General features: G+C 47.8%; 1 protein-coding gene across 1 annotated transcript; it reads right to left on the bottom strand.

The window, feature by feature from the left end:
- Positions 1-321: 321 nt before the first annotated feature.
- On the bottom strand, positions 322-1,278 carry LOC122003857. Its single transcript, XM_042558852.1, has one exon. It carries the CDS (start codon positions 1,276-1,278, stop codon positions 322-324), a length of 957 nt encoding a protein of 318 aa, XP_042414786.1.
- Between the last annotated feature and the right edge of the window lie 20,947 nt (positions 1,279-22,225).

Here is a 22,225-nt window from a genome sequence, read left to right as displayed (position 1 = left end):
TTTTTTTTTCAGGTTAAATCTTTCGAAATTAATGTTAAAATAAATTGTCCAGGTTGCCACCGCCAGTACTCTAAAGCTGCATGCTCTTAACGTCGACTCATCACCCACTGCCCTATTTCCACGAGAAACTTGCAGAAATTTGCAAAGGAACGGAAAAGCTATTGAAGATCGATAAAAGCATTTCAAACTTAAAAAGTCACTAAATTGACGCAGTACAGTCATTGTGATTCCCTACATTTCAGATTACAGAGCAGGCAAAAGTACGCCACGAAAATCTAACTACTAAGAGAAAACCGACATAAAACCGAGTTTTACAATAGGTCAATGCCCGCCGTCGCCGTCTCGTGTGGCCGCGAACTTGGCAATGCGAAGTTCCTCCAACCACTCGAAAATCCTACTCCTCGACACACTTTCGGATCTTCTCAATTTCTTCTCTTCCTCCGTCGCCGTCGTCTTCTTCTTCTGCTTCTCGCCCTTCCCTTTAGATGATAATGGGCTCGGCTCCACCGCGTCAAGCGAGGTCTTGCAGTTGAACCCGAGTCCGACGAGCCGCGTCACCTTCTTCTCGACGTCAAATCTCCTAGACGACGAAGTGCTGCTGCTGCCACTCGATGAACTAACCAGCTTCGCCGCGTCTGCCGCATGGCCCTTCAGGCCGACGAAGTGGCCGCTGAGCGACCGCCGCGGCCACAATTCGCGTAATTCTGCTTGCGGTGGCGGCGCCCTGATGAGGCCTGGCCGGAGGAATCCCCACCCGCGAGGCGCCGAGCTGGCGCTCCTCCGCCTGGCGGCGGTCGCCCTCCTCGCGTGCTGCAGCTGCGGCTTCGGGCTCGGGTGCGCGTAGAAGTTGTTGGAGTACGCGCTGCTGCTGGCGGACGAGTGGCTCCGGCTGACGCAGTTGCTGCTCCGTTTGCTGCTGCTGCTGCTGCTCCCGCCGCTGTTACTCCAGCTCGTGTCAGGGCGTCCGGTCGAAACGGTCGTCGTCGTCGAGCAACGGCCGACGCAGTCCTCAGACCGGCTAGAGAGAAGACCTCTCGCCACGGGATGAAGTGGCAGGATCCGTCCATTACGGAACACTTGATCGGCGCAGCACATGTCACCGGCCGCAGCCGGGTGCAGCCCCCCTCCGGTCAAGACCTGGAACTCGAAGTCGTCGTCGGAGGAGGAGGATGTGGGGAGAGCGGAGAGCAACAGGGGTTTCCCTTCTTCTTCCTCATCGTCATTGAAGGTCTGCCATTGGCCACGCTTGGGGGTTGTGCATTTGAAATCGGCATCCATGGTCTCGGTCTCTCGGAGGTGAGGAATGGAAAAGGATCAGTCGAAAGGAAAGAATTTAAAGAGAAGGCCTCTGGGAAGTGAACCGAAAAACAGGGGAATGTGGGTAGATAAACCTATAGAGTGTGTGAGAGGACATGGCTAGCTAGTGCGGTGATGAGCCTGCATGCCGTCTCTTTTTAGACACTCCTCTGGGGCTCCTTTTGGTGTGAGTGTGGAAGGAGTGTCATTATTTGTGGCGTGACGAAGGGTATCCATCCATCCATCCATCCATGGACGACGTGAGCTCCTTTTCTGGCTTGCATTTTTTGTTTGTGCTCGTCAGGAAGAAGACGAAGGAAACGTACAGTTCTGAAAAATCGAGGAGAAAAAGAAAACTGACAAAAAAAGAAAGTATATAAATAATAGTTTTTTTATATGTAATTTTGACATCCACTCTTGGATTCCAAGCCACAATCATCAGTTTCTCTGCAACTAGTGACCTTGGGAAAAGAGAAGAACAGAGTGTCTGAATTAACTGAAACGGCCGACCAACTTGAACATTTCCTGCAATTGGATATCGAAAGGCGAGTTCCTTCGAGAAATCATGGACAGAAAACAATGTCCTGTGTTTGAAAAAAACAAGGAAAAAGAATAAAATCGCTCGCTGCAGCTGCAATTTCATTGGAGGAGTTGGTTATCAGCGTTCGTCAGGGAGGAAAAATTTCTATAAGAGAATGAAAAATTCAGTTTGTATTTTTCTGAATGGCTACAGAATGTTCTCACACTTTTGCTACAAAACGCGCGCGCACACAGACAAATCGAACTATTTCCCAAACGGTCTGGGCCGTGTGGATTTCTCCTCGTCTCGAAGCCCGCAGCGTGGATGTCTCCGCGCGCCCAAGCAGAGCAAAGAAGTACTCGCCCCGCGGCCGGACGGAGAAGGAGATCGATCGCTCCACGAGGTCCACGAAAACTTACTGCTTTCCCAGGGCAATCGAAGCCCCAAGACTCTCGCGGCTACCGCCCTGAGCACCGAAGGCTGGTTCTTGCTCTTCTTTCCCCTTTCCTCCCGCTGGCAGAACGAAGAGGGCGGGGGACGGAGCGAAGGAAGAAACGTGCTTGCCCTAGAGACTGCACTGCCGGCGGCTATCGGCGTGCCCGGCCGAGACTCCCACCCGAATGGGACTGAGCCAGGCACGCCGACGACCTCATAACAAACAAGCCTGCTCTCCGAAGAACTTTCTTTGGAGAGCAGCCTCGCGTAGAACTGGCCTTCTCGATTGATTCTCATGGGGCTCGAAGACCTCCTGGAGCCATGATTCGACAGCATGATCTCCGTTGGAGATTATGAACTACGAACTTGCAGGATCTCCAGTTATGCATGCATGCTTTATATAATTACTTAGTTAGGAAATGAAAATGGGATCGGAGTTATCTGGGGCTTGAAATCTTAACCCGAAGCATTGCTTGTAATGGATCGGAGTGGTTGCTAACCTCATTAACTCGATGGATTGAAGTGAGGCGACAAATTGTTGGGTCAAATGTCACTCGCCAGAAGTACGAAAGAAGTGATCGGCACAACCAAGTTAAGAATGTGCCTATTTTTTCAAATAATGTTATAATTGTATATTCCACAATAAATCAAAGTATAAATAAATTCAAAGGTATGAGAAGTATACTTATCGATCAATCACAACCTTTTGTATCATTTTCTTCCCTTCGAAGTGAAGGCATGATGTCAAATAAGTGGCTCCTTGTATAGTTATGTTGGTTATCATAAGGTAGAATTGTAGCTATAAGCAAGGGTCTGCTTTCGATAAAAATTATATGACCGTATCCTTCCAACTGGGGTTCAGTTTAGGGATATAAATGAGTCAAGTTTTTCATGAACAACTCGGTCAAAGCTCAATTTGAACTCAGAGTTGACCGAGCTCAAGCCGAGCTCGAGCCCATTTAATACTGGCTCGATGGCTCGTCGAGCCTGTTTGAGCCAGGCTAATTTAATATTTTAATATTTAAAATAATTTCTATTTTAAAATTAAATAATAAGTTAAGGAAGTGTTTATGGTTAGAGTGTTTATAGATTGAAGATTCAAATCCCAACCTACGCAGCTTATTTTTTCATCTAAATTCATTGTTTCGAGCTGAGCTCGAGCTCATATTCAAAAACTTGCTCGAGCTCAAGTCGACCCAAGCTCGAGTTTGGATCGACTCATTCCTAATACTCCGGCAGCTCCCATCATTTGAAATGGATTTAACATCCAATTATGAAACCTATAGCTACTACGCCAAAACTTGGTGCAAAGAATCAACCTGATTGACCCAGTAGATAAATCAAGAATACGGAAACAAAAATAGCAATTGAACCAAAAAATGTGATTGCATTATAATGTCGTAATTGAACAGATCGAGCAAGTTCGAATTGACGTAACATGAAACCTATTAGTCCGAAAGCACCATGAAGAACAACAAAGTCCACAGACCACCTAACTGACACCAACGAGTAAAATTTCCTTGTGCTTAAGGACCCCATAGGCAACGACACCTAATTGACACCAACAAGTAAAATTTCCTTGTGCTTAAGGACCCCATCATCGATGATAAAAAAAATATTAAGTGATCCCACCCATCATCGATGATTGGCTCTCTCACCAACTTGATTATTAATCACTGAATAACAATGGAGATGATGACGTGGTTATGAGTCTGGACGAAGCTAAACAAGAAGAAGAGAATTAGAATAACGACCAAAGGGTTTTTCGACACAGCCACTTCAATGCTCAAGTCAAAGGATGAAAAAGATAATTATTAGAATTTTGATGTATGTAGATATGCATGTGTACCTGGTTACCAAAAAAGATTACCTTTTCTAGGAGACCATATACTTTTGTCTTATGTTTCTATTGTTAGGATCCTTTGTACGGCTAGAGAGGGGGGTGTGAATAGCCGACCCCAAACTTTCGCGTTTCTTCCTACGATTAGGTTAGTTGCAGCGGAAATACAAAGAAGAAACTAAGGATAAGAAAGCAAACCTCAAACGCAAGGATGTAACGAGGTTCGGAGATTAGGGCTCCTACTCCTCGGCGTGTCCGTAAGGTGGACGAGTCCAGTCAATCCGTCGGTGGATGAGTCCCCGGAGAACCGGCTAATACAATATACTCCTTGTGGGTGGAGAAACCTCGCCACAAACGTTTGCAACAGCAAACAAAGAGTACAAGAACAAAGAGTAAGCAAGAAATACAATAAGAATACACAAGCACTCTACCAATCTTGCTTTCTCGTCGACTGGAGTCCGGATGAAGCAGCAGCTTCAAAAACTCTAACAGCAGCAGCTGTTCCAGTCGGGGAAGCTCACGCGAAGCTTTGGACGAGCTCAACAAAACTCAAGCACAACAGCACTTAGCAACAGGAAGGAGGAAGAAGAGCAGTATCCCTGTAGAAGCTCTCAGCCCCTTTATACCTGCGAAGAAGAAACAGCGAAGAAACTAGCCGTTGCGTCGCAACGGCTAGAACCCTGATCGGTCTGTGGACCGATCAGGGAAGAAGCCTTAGCTTCTGTTCCGTCCCTGATCGGTCCACAGACAGATCAGGGAACTTCCTGATCGGTCTGGGGACCGATCAGGAAGCTTTGCTTCTGTTCCATCCCTGATCGGTCCATGGATCGATCAGGGAACCTCCTGATCGGTCCACAGACCGATCAGGGAACTTCCTGATCGGTCTGGGGACCGATCAGGCTTTGTGCTGATCGGTCCCCTGACCGATCAGCCCCTCTTGCGCCTCGCTCCTGTTCGGCTTCTGATCGACTCCTGATCGGTCACCAGACCGATCAGTTATCACACAGTATGCTACTGATGTGTTACTGATCGGTCACCAGACCGATCAGAATATTCGCGGTATCACTGGATCGATCACCAGATCGATCCAGCTCATGGTTTTCGCCCAAACCAAGTTCAAACCAACATCCGGTCAATCTTGACCTGTTGGTACATCATGCTTAGCATCCGGTCACTCCCTTGACCTGCTAAGACTCCCCACCAAGTGTCCGGTCAATCCCTTTGACCCACTTGGACTTTCCTCTTCGTGTCAAGTATCCGGTCACTCCCTTGACCTACTTGACCTTCTCAACACCAGATGTCCGATCACCCTTGATCCATCTGGATTTTCCCTTGCCCGGCTTCACTCACCAGGACTTTCACCTAGCTTCACTCACTAGGGTTTTCACCTGGCTTCACTCACCAGGATTTCCAATCTGCCTGGCTTCACTCACCAGGACTTCCAAACTGCCTGGCTTCACTCACCAGGACTTTCCCGAATGCCTGGCTTCACTCACCAGGACTTCCACTTTCACCTAGCTTCACTCACTAGGATTTTCACCTGGCTTCACTCACCAGGATTTCCCGACTGCCTGGCTTCACTCACCAGGACTTCTCCGACTGCCTGGCTTCACTCACCAGGACTTTCCCGACTGCCTGGCTTCACTCACCAGGACTTCTCCGACTGCCTGGCTTCACTCACCAGGACTTTCCACACTGCCTAACATCCCAGTTAGGACTTTCCCACTGCCTGGCTTCACTCACCAGGACTTTCCCTCGTGCCAAGCTCCCTGCTTTCCAGTGCCAAGTCTCCATACTTGGACTTTTCCCGTGCCAAGTCTCCATACTTGGACTTTTCGCATGCCAAGCTCCCTACTTGGACTTTTCGCATGCCAAGCTCCCTGCTTGGACCTTTCCAGTGCCAAGTCTCCATACTTGGACTTTTCAGGTCAACCAGGTCAACCTTGACCTACGGTTACACCAATAATCTCCCAAACATCTATTCTTGTCCCATATCAAGAATAGAACTCCCTCACGAGTGTCAAACATCAACATGCAACTCAACTAGGTCAACCTTGACCTAAAGTTGCATCAACAATCTTCCCAAGTCAAACATCAAAATACAACTCGAGTCAAGTCAACTTGAGTCGGGTCAACCAGGTCAACCTTGACCTAAGGTTGCACCAACAATCTCCCTTTTGATGTTTGACAAAATCATAATCAAGTTAGGTTAACCCGATAACCTAACTTAGGTTTTCCAACCATCTTCCAATGTCCAATGTTCTTTCCTTGAACATTCTCTGGACATTCTCCCTTAGGTTAACCCGATAACCTAACTTGGATTCTCTAATAATTCTCCCTTTTGACACACATCAAAAGTATTCCAATGTTCTTCCTCGAACATTCCTTGACAATCTTCCCTAGCTTAGGTTAACCCGATAACCTAACTTGGGTTCTCCAATAACTCTCCAATAGCTCTCCCTTTTGACACACATCAAAAGAAAAGGAGAGATCAAGGTCAAGAGTTTCTTCCTAATGAAAGTCCCATACCTTTCATTGAAACTCTTAATTTCCCCCTTGATACTAAACTCAACAATCAACTTAGTGATAATCCCATATCACTAATCCTCAAAAGTCTTAAGGAGTAAAAACTCCCCCTAAAAGTCAACTCCCCCTTGACCATTGCACCAACAATGTCTTTGTGAGTTCCAAACCTTTAGAAATCCACAAAACCCAACTTCCAGCTGAAATTTCAGACCAACAGCTGAAATCAGAAACTGGCACGCTCTGATCGGTCCCCAGACCGATCAGAAACCCCATGGATCGGTCCCCAGACCGATCAGGCCTTCACCAGATCGCACCAAGCTCTCTGGTTCTTACTGGATCGGTCTGCAGACCGATCCATGCTTCACTGGATCGGTCCACAGACCGATCAGGACTTACCTGGATCGGTCCCCAGACCGATCCAGACTCTGATAGGCAGATTTCTGAAATTTCCTTCCCGAAATTCAGAAACTCCTAGAAAATTCCAGAAAATTCGAAAAATTGTGAAATTTTGAGGATACATTCCTCATAACATATACTATCATGGAAAAATAGTTTTCTATGAAAGTAGTTTCCATTTTTCAATCTTGATACAAAGTTCAAAAACTTTGAAAAAGTTCAAGTTTAACTCAACTTTGTATCACAATGTTCAATGATGAATGCTATCACTAGGAAAGCTTCATCAAGGTTTTTCAAATCAATTTTAAAATGCTTTTAAAACCATTTGAATTTAGGACCATAATCTTAGGGCTATATGCACATAACTTGTACACAAGCTTTCCCTATGATCCTCCATATCTTGAATTAGGCTCATCTAGGTACAAGAACTATGCACCTTGATCCTAATTCATGATCCTAATATCTCACACACATCTAAAGTGTATCAAGCACATCCATGTCAATTTTGATGTGAGATATGGGTTTAGGTATCTTAGGCTAAGGTCTCATGCATTTTCTAAACACAAATTTGATCTCAATATCAAAATATGTTTTTCATCCTTAAATCAATTCAATTGATTATTAATGCAAGAGATGATGACATGGCATAAAATGGTATCATAAATGAGAACATGTGCCAATGTCATGATGTCATGGCATAAAGTTTGAAACTAAACTAACACATGACATATAAACTAGCCTAAGTATTATCATGACATTTCAAATGATAATAAAATAAATATGATGTCATGGCATGGCATATGGCAACCAATCATGGCAAGTTAGCTCAAATAAAATACCTAAATCCGTATCTAAGTATCCTTAGCCTTAGCTAACTTAAAATCTAACCCTAGATTGCCCATATATCCCTAAGAGAAACCAAAATCCCAATTATGGTATTTCTCTAGGTTTTCCTCAAATTGTGCCAATTAAAATCATTCTTTTCCATAATGGCACATTTTACTCTTTAAGGAGTAATTAATAATTCTTTTTCATTTCCAAAGGTTATCAAGACCTTGAAAATGCTCCTTGAGTGTCAATTTCCTCAAAGTTGGGTTAACTACCCTTCTAATTGAGTTGACACTCTAACCCATCTATGGGGTAGAGAAGATGCTCCTAGGAACCCAATACCTATTAGAGCTCATTGGGTTCACTAAATATTCACTAGGGATGACTTCCTAGCAACTCTCCTAATGACCCTCTTAGGCTTTAAAGCCTTGGTCATTTGGGACTCATCAAGATCAACTCTAGGGTGACTCCCTTGTGACCTTGGTGGTGGTCTTCCTAGCCCTAGGTTTTGTTCCATAATTGAATGGAACATTATGATAAGTGGGCTTGACCACTTGGGACTTAGGTTTGTGACCCAAACCCTTTTTGTCCTTGGACATTGGTTTTGACCCTTAAACCCTAGAGATGACTTCTCCAAGTTCTTAAGAGCCTTTTCCAAAGTATCAAGTCTTGACCTCAAGACTTGATTCTCCTTCTCTAATACCTCAATTTTTGATTTGTCATTTTTCTTTGAGGCATTCCTAGGCATGTGTCTAGTTGATTTGGGATTCCTACCTAGGTTCTCCTTAACCTTAGATGAGGTAATTCTAGGGTTGGCTTTCCTAGGGTTATCCTTATCTAGGCTCACATGTTTGGCACCTAAGCATGTGTATTGATTTCTAATGTTATCATGCTTATCATTATTGACTAGTGCAATAAAATTTCTAGCATGTATCTTACTAGTATTGCACGAATGAGACTTAAATGATACCTTAGGGTTTGCCTTAGCTCCCCCTATAGAAGTGCTCGGTTTCTTGCCCTTGTGAGGTTGCCTCCCCCTCGGACAATGACTCCGATAATGTCCCCTTCGCTTGCATTGGAAGCACACCACGTGCTCCTTGCCCTTGCGTGTCGGGACTCCGGCTACCTTGACCTTTGGCGCCGGTGGAGTCTTCCTTACCCTCTTTGGACACTTACTCTTGTAGTGCCCAAATTCCCTACACTCAAAGCATATTATATGTAACTTATTTGAAATTGAAATGCTTGAGTTACCTAGGTTTGGGGATGGGTGTGAGCTCTCTTCCTCATCCCTTCCGGAGGTAGATGTCTCTTCTTCTTGCTCCGAACTTGAACAAGAGGAACTCTCCTCCTCTTCTTCCTTGGATGTTGAGTAGCCCTCAACTCCCAATTCCCTCCATGATGTGAGCTACTTGGCTCACTAGGCTCCTCTTCATGGCTTGAAGTGGAGCTCTCCTCATGGTACTTGGCCAAGTTATCCCATAATTCCTTGGCATTGTTGTATTCACCTATCTTACGCAAAATATTAGTAGGTAATGAAAATTCAATTGTTTTAGTTACCTCATTGTTGATCGTGGATTGATGGACTTGTTCCTTTGTCCACTTGTTCTTCTCTAGAGGCTCTCCTTCTTTATCCATTGGAGGAGTAAAACCTTCTTGTACACAAAACCAATTCAACATATTAGTCCTAAGAAAATACATCATCCTTACCTTCCAATATGCGAAGTTGTCGTTGTAGAAGGGTGGAATGGTGATGTCTTCTCCGAATTGATCCATCTCTAGCTTTGCTCCCACGGGTGTTGATCCGATGAAGAGCAACCTCGCTCTGATACCACTTGTTAGGATCCTTTGTACGGCTAGAGAGGGGGGTGTGAATAGCCGACCCCAAACTTTCGCGTTTCTTCCTACGATTAGGTTAGTTGCAGCGGAAATACAAAGAAGAAACTAAGGATAAGAAAGCAAACCTCAAACGCAAGGATGTAACGAGGTTCGGAGATTAGGGCTCCTACTCCTCGGCGTGTCCGTAAGGTGGACGAGTCCAGTCAATCCGTCGGTGGATGAGTCCCCGGAGAACCGGCTAATACAATATACTCCTTGTGGGTGGAGAAACCTCGCCACAAACGTTTGCAACAGCAAACAAAGAGTACAAGAACAAAGAGTAAGCAAGAAATACAATAAGAATACACAAGCACTCTACCAATCTTGCTTTCTCGTCGACTGGAGTCCGGATGAAGCAGCAGCTTCAAAAACTCTAACAGCAGCAGCTGTTCCAGTCGGGGAAGCTCACGCGAAGCTTTGGACGAGCTCAACAAAACTCAAGCACAGCAGCACTTAGCAACAGGAAGGAGGAAGAAGAAGAAGTTCAACAGTAGCTTCTCAACCTCTTTTATACCTGCGAAGAAGACAGCGAAGAAACTAGCCGTTGCGTCGCAAAGGCTAGAACCCTGATCGGTCTGGGGACCGATCAGGGAAGAAACCTTTGCTTCTATTCCGTCCCTGATCGGTCCATGGACCGATCAGGGAACTTCCTGATCGGTCTGGGGACCGATCAGGGAAGAAGCTTTGCTTCTGTTCCGTCCCTGATCGGTCCATGGACCGATCAGGGAACCTCCTGATCGGTCCATAGACCGATCAGGGAACTTCCTGATCGGTCTGGGGACCGATCAGGCTTTGTGCTGATCGGTCCCCTGACCAATCAGCCCCCTCTTGCGCCTCGCTCCTGTTCGGCTTCTGATCGACTCCTGATCGGTCACCAGACCGATCAGTTATCACACAGTATGCTACTGATGTGTTACTGATCGGTCACCAGACCGATCAGAATATTCGCGGTATCACTGGATCGATCACCAGATCGATCCAGCTCATGGTTTTCGCCCAAACCAAGTTCAAACCAACATCCGGTCAATCTTGACCTGTTGGTACATCATGCTTAGCATCCGGTCAGTCCCTTGACCTGCTAAGACTCTCCACCAAGTGTCCGGTCAATCCCTTTGACCCACTTGGACTTTCCTCTTCGTGCCAAGTATCTGATCACTCCCTTGATCTACTTGGACTTCCCAACACCAGATGTCCGATCACCCTTGATTTTCACCTGGCTTCACTCACCAGGATTTCCCGACTGCCTGGCTTCACTCACCAGGACTTCTCCGACTGCCTGGCTTCACTCACCAGGACTTTCCCGACTGCCTGGCTTCACTCACCAGGACTTCTCCGACTGCCTGGCTTCACTCACCAGGACTTCCACTTTCACCTAGCTTCACTCACTAGGATTTTCACCGCTTCACTCAGGATTTCCACCGCTGGCTTCACTCACCAGACTTCTCCGACCGCTCGGCTTCACTCACCAGACTCTTCCATTGCCTGGCTTCACTCACCGGACTTCTCCGCTCTGGCTTCACTCACCAGACTTTCCACACCGCCTAACATCCCACTTAGGACTTTCCCCGGCTTCACTCACTGGGACTTTCCCTCGTGCCAAGCTCCTGCTTGGACTTCTCCGTGCCAAGTCTCCATACTTGGACTTTTCCAGTGCCAAGTCTCCATACTTGGACTTTTCCCGTGCCAAGTCTCCATACTTGGACTTTTCGCATGCCAAGCTCCCTGCTTGGACCTTTCCAGTGCCAAGTCTCCATACTTGGACTTTTCAGGTCAACCAGGTCAACCTTGACCTACGGTTACACCAATAATCTCCCAAACATCTATTCTTGTCCCATATCAAGAATAGAACTCCCTCACGAGTGTCAAACATCAACATGCAACTCAACTAGGTCAACCTTGACCTAAAGTTGCATCAACAATCTTCCCAAGTCAAACATCAAAATACAACTCGAGTCAAGTCAACTTGAGTCGGGTCAACCAGGTCAACCTTGACCTAAGGTTGCACCAACATCTATTTCCATGTTGTTATTATTTAATTCCATAAATAATGCGAGACTTATTCACGCCACTAATTTTTTTGGAATAATCTGAGATTTGCATGATGATTATCCTTTTCATGAAATAATTTAATATTTGCATGATATTTATTCGTTTAATATGAAATGGTCATGCGTCCTATGTCAACAAGAGGTCGAGAAGCCAAGAAGGTAGCGACTCGAGAGTCGAGAGCCAAGAAGCTCAGTAGCCAGGAGGCCCGAGAGTCTAGAGCCGGGAGGCCCGAGAGTCTAGAATTGGGAGGCCCGAGAGGCCAGGAGACTAAGAACCCAATGTTGGTCCCTTGCGGTCGGCAAGAGGGGTGAATTGTCTAAAAATAAAAGCGCAAATCTTTCTCGATCTTATAACTTTACTAAAACACTTGTACAAAAAATAACTAATTAAAAAGGAGAAGGAAGAGGCAGATCTTTTACTTGGTTTATAATCAGGATATTACTAATCTAAGGCGTTAAAAGCTCACTAAAAATTTTCTTCGGAGAAGCTTCTTACAGTAGTTAAAGCACTAGATCACAAAACTAAACAGAAAGAATATCATTTACAAGTGTTGTGTTTTGCTACTGGGATCAAAGCTGTATTTATATCTCTGATCCGGGCGTCTAGAAGGATTCCGAGTGCCTAGGCGTGGATAAAACTTTATCCACGTCACAATGGATTGCATCGCAATGGCTCTGGATAAAATCTCTGGTCCGAGTGTCTGGAAGCGTTTCTAGCGCTCGGACTGCTTTCGCACAGGGGTGCCTCACCAAGGCGCCCTGGATGGACCAAGTTGGTTCGGCCACCCGAAATGGTGCTGAGTGCCCGGACTCCAGTTAATCTGAACTTGACTTTTCGTCTGAGTCTTCCGCTCCGGCTCCGCTCGCTTGAGTGATTTTTGCCATCCAGAATAGGGCTCATCCGAACCCATTTTCTAACATTATCGAGCAACCTCTCGCTCCGGCTTCTCGTCCCTCGGAAACACCGCGCTCCTCCTTCTTGTCCGCCAACGTACTCTTCCGCAGCGCCTCGTCCTTCGGAGGCACCGAGCTCATTGACTCTTTCCCGTGTCGTCCTTCTCGCTAGCTGCATCTTTCGCTCAACTTCCTGTCCTCCTAAGTTCCTGCACACTTAGACACAAGATATCAAAAGACAACATGCCCTAACTCTAGCATGGTTGATCACATCAAAACTACCACAGGGTACATACAATATCTCCCTTTTTTATATGAGCAACTCAAGTTAAGTTAGAGTAACAAGAAATAAATGACAGTAAGGAAACAAGTACATAATTTGTAATTAAGAAAAAATGTTCAAAAATCAAAATATACCCTTCCCCAAGACTTGACCTCTAATTCTTCCCCTTTATCACATTAACAAGAGGGGTAAGTTATGAAAGTAACTTGAATAAATTTAAAACAAAGTCTAAGTGATAAAATTATAGTGACTATCATCCAGAAAAATTAAGAGTTTCAAATTCTAAAATCTGGATTTTCATAATAAACTATTTTTTTTTGAAAAATATTTTTAATTGTGAAATTTTTTTGAAAATTTTTAAACAGATATAGTAAAATCAGAGATGAAAATTTCACTAAAAATTAAAAATTAATCTAATAAATTCTTTTCTATATAAGGACATATTTTTGATTTTTTTAAAAATAATTTTTAAGCTAAAAAAATATTGAAAATTTTTTTGAGTATATATCATAACATGTAGCTTCACAACAACAAAAAATAAATTTTTAAAAATTTTTAATATTAAAAGGTAGCATTTGAATAAATAATTTATATAAATTTAATAACAGTAAAAAAAATTTTAAAAAATCTTGAACAAAAATTACTCTATGAATTATTTTTAAATTGAAAAAATATAATATTTATTAAAAAATTCATAAAAAATAATTTAACGGTCAGAAAATTTTAAAAATTTTCCTAGATAAGTGGTAAAATTCTCTTTCTCAGAAAAGTTAAAGAAGAAATTAATTTCCAATCGAAATTATATGAAATAATTTATTTATATAATTCTAAGTAACAAAAAAATTAAATTAAATTAAATTAAAAATACGCATAAAAATTTAGTTTAAGTATAATTTTGGAACCCAAAATAGATTCCTTCCAACCTGATTAATCAAAAATTTTCTAGGGATACATTTTAGTGATAATTTTTTAATCTGACCCTTATGATATTTAAAATACCAATTAAGTCCTAAATGATTTCTAATTTGTTGAACATGTGCACATACATAATTCTTCAAATTTTCTATTTTTATTTTCAATTTTTATCTTGTCGAAATCTTCTAATCGACAGGATGTTGCTAAGGTTAGTTTTAATTCCTCATTTTCCTCTTTAAACTCTCTATTTTCAACTTCTAATTTATAGAAATTTTTTGACAATATTTTTATAAACTTAAATAACTAGTCAGAAGGCAGTAACCGTACATGACTTACCTTGTCGATCTCTGATGCTCCCCCTATAGAGATACTTTCTTCTGACATTGCTCCTCCTTCATCGATGCTCTTGATGCTCATCTCTGATGAACTTGCTTCGTCGTCTTCTTGGTGACTTGCAATTAATGCAAGTCCAACAAAGACTACAACATCCGAATCTGATGACAATGTTTTGTCCCACGTCACTTTTAGATTCTTGTGCTTCTTCTAGGTCGTTCTTTTGTCTTTTTCCTTGTCCTTGTCTTGTTCTTAAGTTTTGAACAGTTGTCTTTGACGTGCCCTTCTTCATTGCAGCGATTGCATCTTACCTTTCTTTTCCTTCTTTTGCCCTGCACTTGATTAAACTTATTAGTTTTGAAAAAACTTTTGAACTTTCTTACCATGAATGTTGATCCGGCAGTAAGAATCGGGGACCACATTTAATAGAGTCAACGCCACGTGGAGGTCAAAAGGCCAGGTGGTCCGTCAAAGAAGGGTGAGCCGACCGGACTCATGAGAAAAGGGCAAGCCGATCGGTCTGCCAGTAAACATCTGATAGTAAAAGGCGCCCTGACAGGGATCGGGGTTCCGACGCTCAATGAAACAGTAAATAATGACCGAGCGGAAGGCCTAAGAGAAGGCAGGACATAATGGGTGTGCCGCCCGGCCGGCGCAGGGAATTAGGGTCGTCCGGACGGCGCTCTTCGTCTAGCCGGCCAGATGGACGTCCTGGCCGGCAGTGGGTAAATATGGATAGGAACATCTGCTGACAGCCGTCAAGTCGTATGGCTAAGCCATACTCCTAGTCTGACAACAGGGTGTCCTATTGTCCCATCAAAGGCATGATTGGACTGTAGCAGTATGACGTCAGGTAAGCACTCTGACAAACACATACCGAGGTATGAGCTGCGGACACGTACGCACCTCGGTGGGCGTGTAGAGGCTCTTTCACCGCTCTATATAAAGAGCCGCAGACTTCGCCGGAGGTACGCGTACACGGGCCTTTGGAGCTATTTTTTCCACCATCTGCTTGCCTGACTTGAGCGTCGGAGGGCCGTCGCCGGGGACCCCTCCCCGGCCCGGCTTCTTTGCAGGTTCGCCGGAGCGTCGTCCGACCGGCCTGAGATCCACGTCAGCGACTCGGAGAGCGCCACGTCCCCAGCGTCCGTCGATTCAGCATTCGGACAGGATCAATTTAGCGTCGTCTGTGGGAACGCGCCTGCATCCGAGTGGAAGAGATGGACGAAGCTGGACGACCACACACCGTGGCACTCTCTCAAGAGGGATTGGACGCTCTAATCAAGGCAAGAGCAGCTAAGCCCGTGGAGCAGCAGAAACGAAAAGCGCAAGCCGAATGCCTCGAGCAACAGGCGACGGCAGCATCATTAGGCCGAGCGGAAGTACATCTCCGACCGGAAAATATCTCAACATGTGGGCGAGATAAAGGTCCGGTCGGTAGTCAAGGGGCAGCACCACTTGCCCAAGGGCATTACAGGTCGGCAACCTAGTATGGAAAAAGGCAAAGTCGGTTGGAAGAGATGGGTAAGTTGAAGACTCCTTGAGCGGGCCCCTCCAAAGTCATCGAGAAGCTCCGCTCGGGTCCCCATTATTTGGAACGCAAAGACGGGCGACCCGGAAAATTCTGCCATCCTCATGGCCTTGAGGGGTTTCGATGAGTACATCGTATCCTCACTCCACGGGTATTCGGAAGTCGAGAAACTGAATCAGATCCTCTGCTGGACGGCAGGTTAGTTTTCCAGCTGTATATTATTTCGGTCATAGAATTTCAGTTCCTCGAACGAAGGCCCCCACACCATTCGGCCGGAGGTTAATTATCCGAGCCAAGCGCTCGATGATGAAGGCCCCGAGCCGTTCGGCTGGAGGTTAATTAGCCGAGCCAAGCGCTCGATAACGAAGGCCCCGAGCCGTTTGGCCGGAGGTTAATTATCCGAGTCAAGCGCTCGATGATGAAGGCCCCGAGCCGTTCGGCCGGAGGTTAATTACCCGAGCCAAGCGCTCGATAACGAAGGCCCCGAGCCGTTCGGCCGGAGGTTAATTATCCGAGCCAAGCGCTTGATGGTGAAGACCCCCGAGCCGTTCGGCCGGGAGGATTATATACGAGCCAGGGGCTCGATATCGAAGGCCCCGGACCGTTCGGCTGGAGGTTAATTAGCCGAGCCAAGCGCTCGATAACGAAGGCCCCGAGCCGTTCGGCCGGAGGTTAATTATCCGAGCCAAGCGCTCGATGGTGAAGACCCCCGAGCCGTTCGGCCGGGAGGATTATATACGAGCCAGGGGCTCGATATCGAAGGCCCCAGACTGTTCGGCCGGAGGTTAATTAGGCGAGCCATAGGCTCGAGGACGAAGGCCCCGAGCCGTTCAGCCGAAGGTTAATTACCCGAGCCAAGCGCTCGATAACGAAGGCCCCGAGCCGTTCGGCCGGAGGTTAATTATCCGAGCCAAGCGCTCGATGGTGAAGACCCCCGAGCCGTTTGGCCGGGAGGATTATATACGAGCCAGGGGCTCGATATCGAAGGCCCTGGATCGTTCGGCCGGAGGTTAATTAGCCGAGCCAAGCGCTCGATAATGAAGGCCCCGAGCCGTTCGGCCGGAGGTTAATTAGCCGAGCCATAGGCTCGATAACGAAGGCCCCGAGCCGTTTGGCCGGAGGTTTATTAGCCGAGCCATAGGCTCGAGGACGAAGGCCCCAAGCCGTTCGACCGGGAGGATTATATACAAGCCAGGGGCTCGATATCGAAGGCCCCGGACCGTTCGGCCGGGAGGATTATATACGAGCCAGGGGCTCGATGATGAAGGCCCCGAGCCGTTCGGCCGGGAGGATTATATACGAGCCAGGGGCTCGATGGTGAAGACCCCCGAGCCGTTCGGCCGAGAGGATTATATACGAGCCCGTGGCTGCCACGGGCTCAATGGTGAAGACCCCCGAGCCGTTCGGCCGGGAGGATTATATACGAGCCCGTGGCTGCCACGGGCTAAATGGTGAAGACCCCCGAGCCGTTCGGCCAGAAGGATTATATACGAGCCAGGGGCTCGATGGTGAAGACCCCCGAGCCGTTCGGCCGGGAGGATTATATACGAGCCAGGGGCTCGATGGTGAAGACCCCCGAACCGTTCGGCCGGGAGGATTATATACGAGCCCGTGGCTGCCACGGGCTCAATGGTGAAGACCCCCGAGCCGTTCGGCCGGGAGGATTATATGCGAGCCCGTGGCTGCCATGGGCTCAATGGTGAAGACCCCCGAGCCGTTCAGCCGGGAGGATTATATGCGAGCCCGTGGCTGCCCACGGGCTCGATGGTGAAGACCCCCGAGCCGTTCGGCCGGGAGGATTATATACGAGCCCGTGGCTGCCACGGGCTCAATGGTGAAGACCCCCGAGCCGTTCGGCCGGGAGGATTATATGCGAGCCCGTGGCTGCCATGGGCTCGATGGTGAAGACCCCCGAGCCGTTCGGGCGGGAGGGTTATATACGAGCCCGCGGCTGCCACGGGCTCAATGGTGAAGACCCCCGAGCCGATCGGTCGGGTTTGAATTAGCCCTCAGGGCCGTCTAGCCCAGACGTTAAATCGTAGAGTTGAACCGGCGACTATAAAAACCCCGGCTTGAAGAAGCCCGCGTTGGCCGGGAGGATTATATGCGAGCCCGTGGCTGCCACGGGCTCGATGGTGAAGACCCCCGAGCCGTTCGGCCGGGATGATTATATACGAGCCAGGGGCTCGATGGTGAAGACCCCCGAGCCGATCGGTCGGGTTTTGAATTAGCCCTCAGGGCCGTCGAGCTCCGACGTTAAATATCGAGAGACGAGCCGGCGTCTATAAACGTCCGAGCGGAAGACCGTCGAGCTCCGACGTTAAATATCGAGAGACGAGCCGGCGTCTATAAACATCCGAGCGGAAGACCGTCGAGCTCTGACGTTAAATATCGAGAGACGAGCCGACGTCTATAAACTTCCGAGCGAAAGACCGTCGAGCTCCGACGTTAAATATCGAGAGACGAGCCGGCGTCTATATACAGCCGAGCGGAAGATCGTCGAGCTCCGACGTTAAATATCGAGACGTCGTGGGACGCTCCTATAAACTCCCGAGCGGAAGACCGTCGAGCTCCGACGTTAAATATCGAGAGACGAGCCGGCGTCTATAAACAGCCGAGCGGAAGACCGTCGAGCTCCGACGTTAAATATCGAGAGACGAGCCGGCGTCTATAAACCTCCGAGCGGAAGACCGTCGAGCTCCGACGTTAAATATCGAGAGACGAGCCGGCGTCTATAAACCTCCGAGCGGAAGACCGTCGAGCTCCGACGTTAAATATCGAGAGATGAGCCGGCGTCTATAAACCTCCGAGCGGAAGACCGTCGAGCTCCGACGTTAAATATCGAGAGACAAGCCGGCGTCTATAAACCCACCGAGCGGAAGTCCGTCGAGCCCCGGCGGTAAAAATCGACGTTAAAAGGCGGGCAACCGGAGCCTCTAAAGCCGCAGGACGGGTAGCTCTCTGCGTGGTCCTCGGTTGTTTATAGACGCCGGCTCGTCGATCGACACGCCGCCATGTCGACGCCGGACTCGAGCGTCGGTCGACGGCCGGAGACGCCGACCGCCTCATTGGACGCCGAGCGACGGCCGGCCGCGTCGACGCTCGAGCGAGGCGAGTCGACGCCGGGCTCGATCGACGGCCTCCGAGACGCCGGCCGACGCCGCCGCCGACGATCTGGACGGCATCGACCTGTTCTGAGCGCGCCCGCCGCGCCGGCGCGACCGGCCGTCGACGGCGTCGTTGACCATCGTCGGCCGACCGGACCATCGAGCCCGGCGCCCACGGCTCGCGGCCGGCGGCCGGCGGCCGCCTGAGCCCGTGGCAGCCACGGGCTCATATATAATCCTCCCGTTCGTGCCGGGAGGATTATATACGAGCCCGTGGCTGCCACGGGCTCAATGGTGAAGACCCCCGAGCCGTTCGGCCGGGAGTATTATATGCGAGCCCGTGGCTGCCACGGGCTCGATGGTGAAGACCCCCGAGCCGTTCGGCCGGGAGGATTATATACGAGCCAGGGGCTCGATGGTGAAGACCCCCGAGCCGATCGGCCGGGTTTTGAATTAGCCCTCAGGGTCGTCGAGCTCCGACGTTAAATATCGAGAGACGAGCCGACGTCTATAAACGTCCGAGCGGAAGACCGTCGAGCTCCGACGTTAAATATCGAGAGACGAGCCGGCGTCTATAAACATCCGAGCGGAAGACCGTCGAGCTCCGACGTTAAATATCAAGAGACGAGCCGGCGTCTATAAACTTCCGAGCGGAAGACCGTCGAGCTCCGACGTTAAATATCGAGAGACGAGCCGGCGTCTATAAACAGCCGAGCGGAAGACCGTCGAGTTCCGACGTTAAATATCGAGAGACGAGCCGACGTCTATAAACTCCCGAGTAGATGACCGTCGAGCTCCGACGTTAAATATCGAGAGACGAGCCGGCGTCTATAAACAGCCGAGCGGAAGACCGTCGAGCTCCGACGTTAAATATCGAGAGACGAGCCGGCGTCTATAAACCTCCGAGCGGAAGACCGTCGAGCTTCGACGTTAAATATCGAGAGACGAGCCGGCGTCTATAAACCTCCGAGCGGAAGACCGTCGAGCTCCGACGTTAAATATCGAGAGATGAGCCGGCGTCTATAAACCTCCGAGCGGAAGACCGTCGAGCTCCGACGTTAAATATCGAGAGACGAGCCGGCATCTATAAACCCGCCGAGCGGAAGTCCGTCGTGCCCCGGCGGTAAAAATCGACGTTAAAAGGCGGGCAACCGGAGCCTATAAAGCCGCAGGACGGGTAGCTCTCTGCGTGGTCCTCGGTTGTAAAGGCCGACCTCAGATCGGGCGTGCTGATGAGGCATGAATAAAGAGAGCGTGGGGCCGAGCGGCTCATTTATCAAAAGTACTTGGAAGGGAATACAAGGCACGGGCAAGACACCGCCGAACGGATGTGTATCCCTAAGCCGAGCGGACTAATGCAGCAGTCGTTACTCAGTCTGATCGGCAGTCCAGTCAGTCGGACTTCGCCTCCTTCGACTAGACTTGAAGGGGAGGCAAGTGATACGGCAGTAAGAATGGGGGACCACATTTAATAGAGTCAACGCCACGTGGAGGTCAAAAGGCCAGGTGGTCCGTCGAAGAAGGGTGAGCCGATCGGACTCATGAGAAAAGGGCAAGCCGATCGGTCTGCTAGTAAACATCTGATAGTAAAAGGTGCCCTGACAGGGATCGGGGTTCCGACGCTCAATGAAACAGTAAATAATGACCGAGCGGAAGGCCTAAGAGAAGGCAGGACATAATGGGCGCGCCGCCCGGCCGCCGCAGGGAATTAGGGCCGTCCGGATGGCGCTCTTCGTCTAGCCGGCCGGATGGACGTCCTTGCCGGCGGTGGGTAAATATGGACAGGAACATCTGCTGACAGCCGTCAAGTCGTATGGCTATGCCATACTCCTAGTCTGACAATAGGGTGTCCTATTGTCCAATCAAAGGCGTGATTGGACTGTAGCAGTATGGCGTCAGGTAAGCACTCTGACAAACACATACCAAGGTATGGGCTACGGACACGTACGCACCTCAGTGGGCGTGTAGAGGCTCTTTTACCGCTCTATATAAAGTGCCGCAGACTTCGCCGGAGGTACGCGTACACGGGCCTTTGGAGCTATTTTTTCCACCATCTGCTTGCCTGACTTGAGCGTCGGAGGGCCGTCGCCGGGGACCCCTCCCCGGCCCGGCTTCTTTGCAGGTTCGTCGGAGCGTCATTCGACCGGCCTGAGATCCACGTCAGCGACTCGGAGAGCGCCACGTCCCCAGCGTCCGTCGATTCAGCATTCGGACAGGATCAAATGTCATTTCGTCATCATCGAGAGAAGTTTCGGATTCTGGTTCATCTATTTTTTTTCTTTTAAGGTAATGTTGTACCTTGACTCCTTTTTTAGATCTGCACAACTAGATTCATGAATTTCAAAAGTGGAAAATAAGTCTTCTAAATTACTTACCTCTAAATCTCTAGAGATGTAATATGCATCTACTAGAGTTGACCATTCAGGAGTTCTAGGAAAAGCGTTAAGCACATACCTTAGCGAATCTCTGTTGGTTACTTTTTCTCTGAGATTCGTGAGTCCGGTAATGAATTAATTGATTCTTGAGTGGAGGTGTGCAATAATTTTGCCTTCTTCTAACTAGAGGTTGTTAACTGGTTCTAGAGCAAATCCCGTCTCGTGAGTTTTACCTCTGAGGTTCCTTCATGGATTTCTAGAATTTTTCCCAGAGATCTTTGGTCGACTCATAGGTCCCGATTTAGTTGACTTCTTGTGGCGGTAAAATGCTCAGTAGATGAAATTCTGCCTTATCATTTGCCATGAATTCGGCTTACTCCTTTTTAGTCCATTTCTTTGTCTTTGGTGCTACAAAATCAAATTTCATTATTAATAATAAATCAAAATTTATTTTGAAAAATACCTTCATCTTCTTTTTCCAGTTCATGAACTCCCCCTCAAACTTTGGTGGGTAGATGCTCGGTTTGGCCATCCTCTTTTGTGCTTCGGTCGGTGGTTAATCTTTGTGAAGCGGTTGAGCTTTGATACCACTTGTTGGTCCCTTGTGACTGGAAAGAGGGGGTGAATCATCTAAAAATAAAATGCAAACATTTCCCGATCTTATAGATTTATTAAAAGACTTGTAGAAAAATAACTAATTAAAAAGGAGAAGGAAGAGACAAATCTTTTACTTGGTTTGCAATTAGGAGATTGCTAATCCAAGATGTTGAAAACTCACTAAAAATCTCTTTCTGACAGAGAAGCCTCTTATAGTAGTTAAAGCACTAGATCACGAAGCTAAACAGAAAGAAGTTCATTTTCAAGTGTTGTGTTTAGCTACTGGGATTAGGGCTATATTTATAGCCCTGATCCGAGAGTCTGGAAGGGTTTCGGGCGCTTGGGCATGGATAATGTTGGTGCAATATCTTCTGGGTCAAGGTTGACCAGATTGACTAAACTTGAGTGGGCTCAAGCTTGAGTCTT

Source organism: Zingiber officinale, chromosome 1A (assembly GCF_018446385.1).
Source record: "Zingiber officinale cultivar Zhangliang chromosome 1A, Zo_v1.1, whole genome shotgun sequence".
Taxonomy (NCBI): Eukaryota; Viridiplantae; Streptophyta; class Magnoliopsida; order Zingiberales; family Zingiberaceae; genus Zingiber; species Zingiber officinale.
Note: the sequence above shows the minus strand (reverse complement) of the source record. Positions and strands in the feature narration are given on the sequence as shown.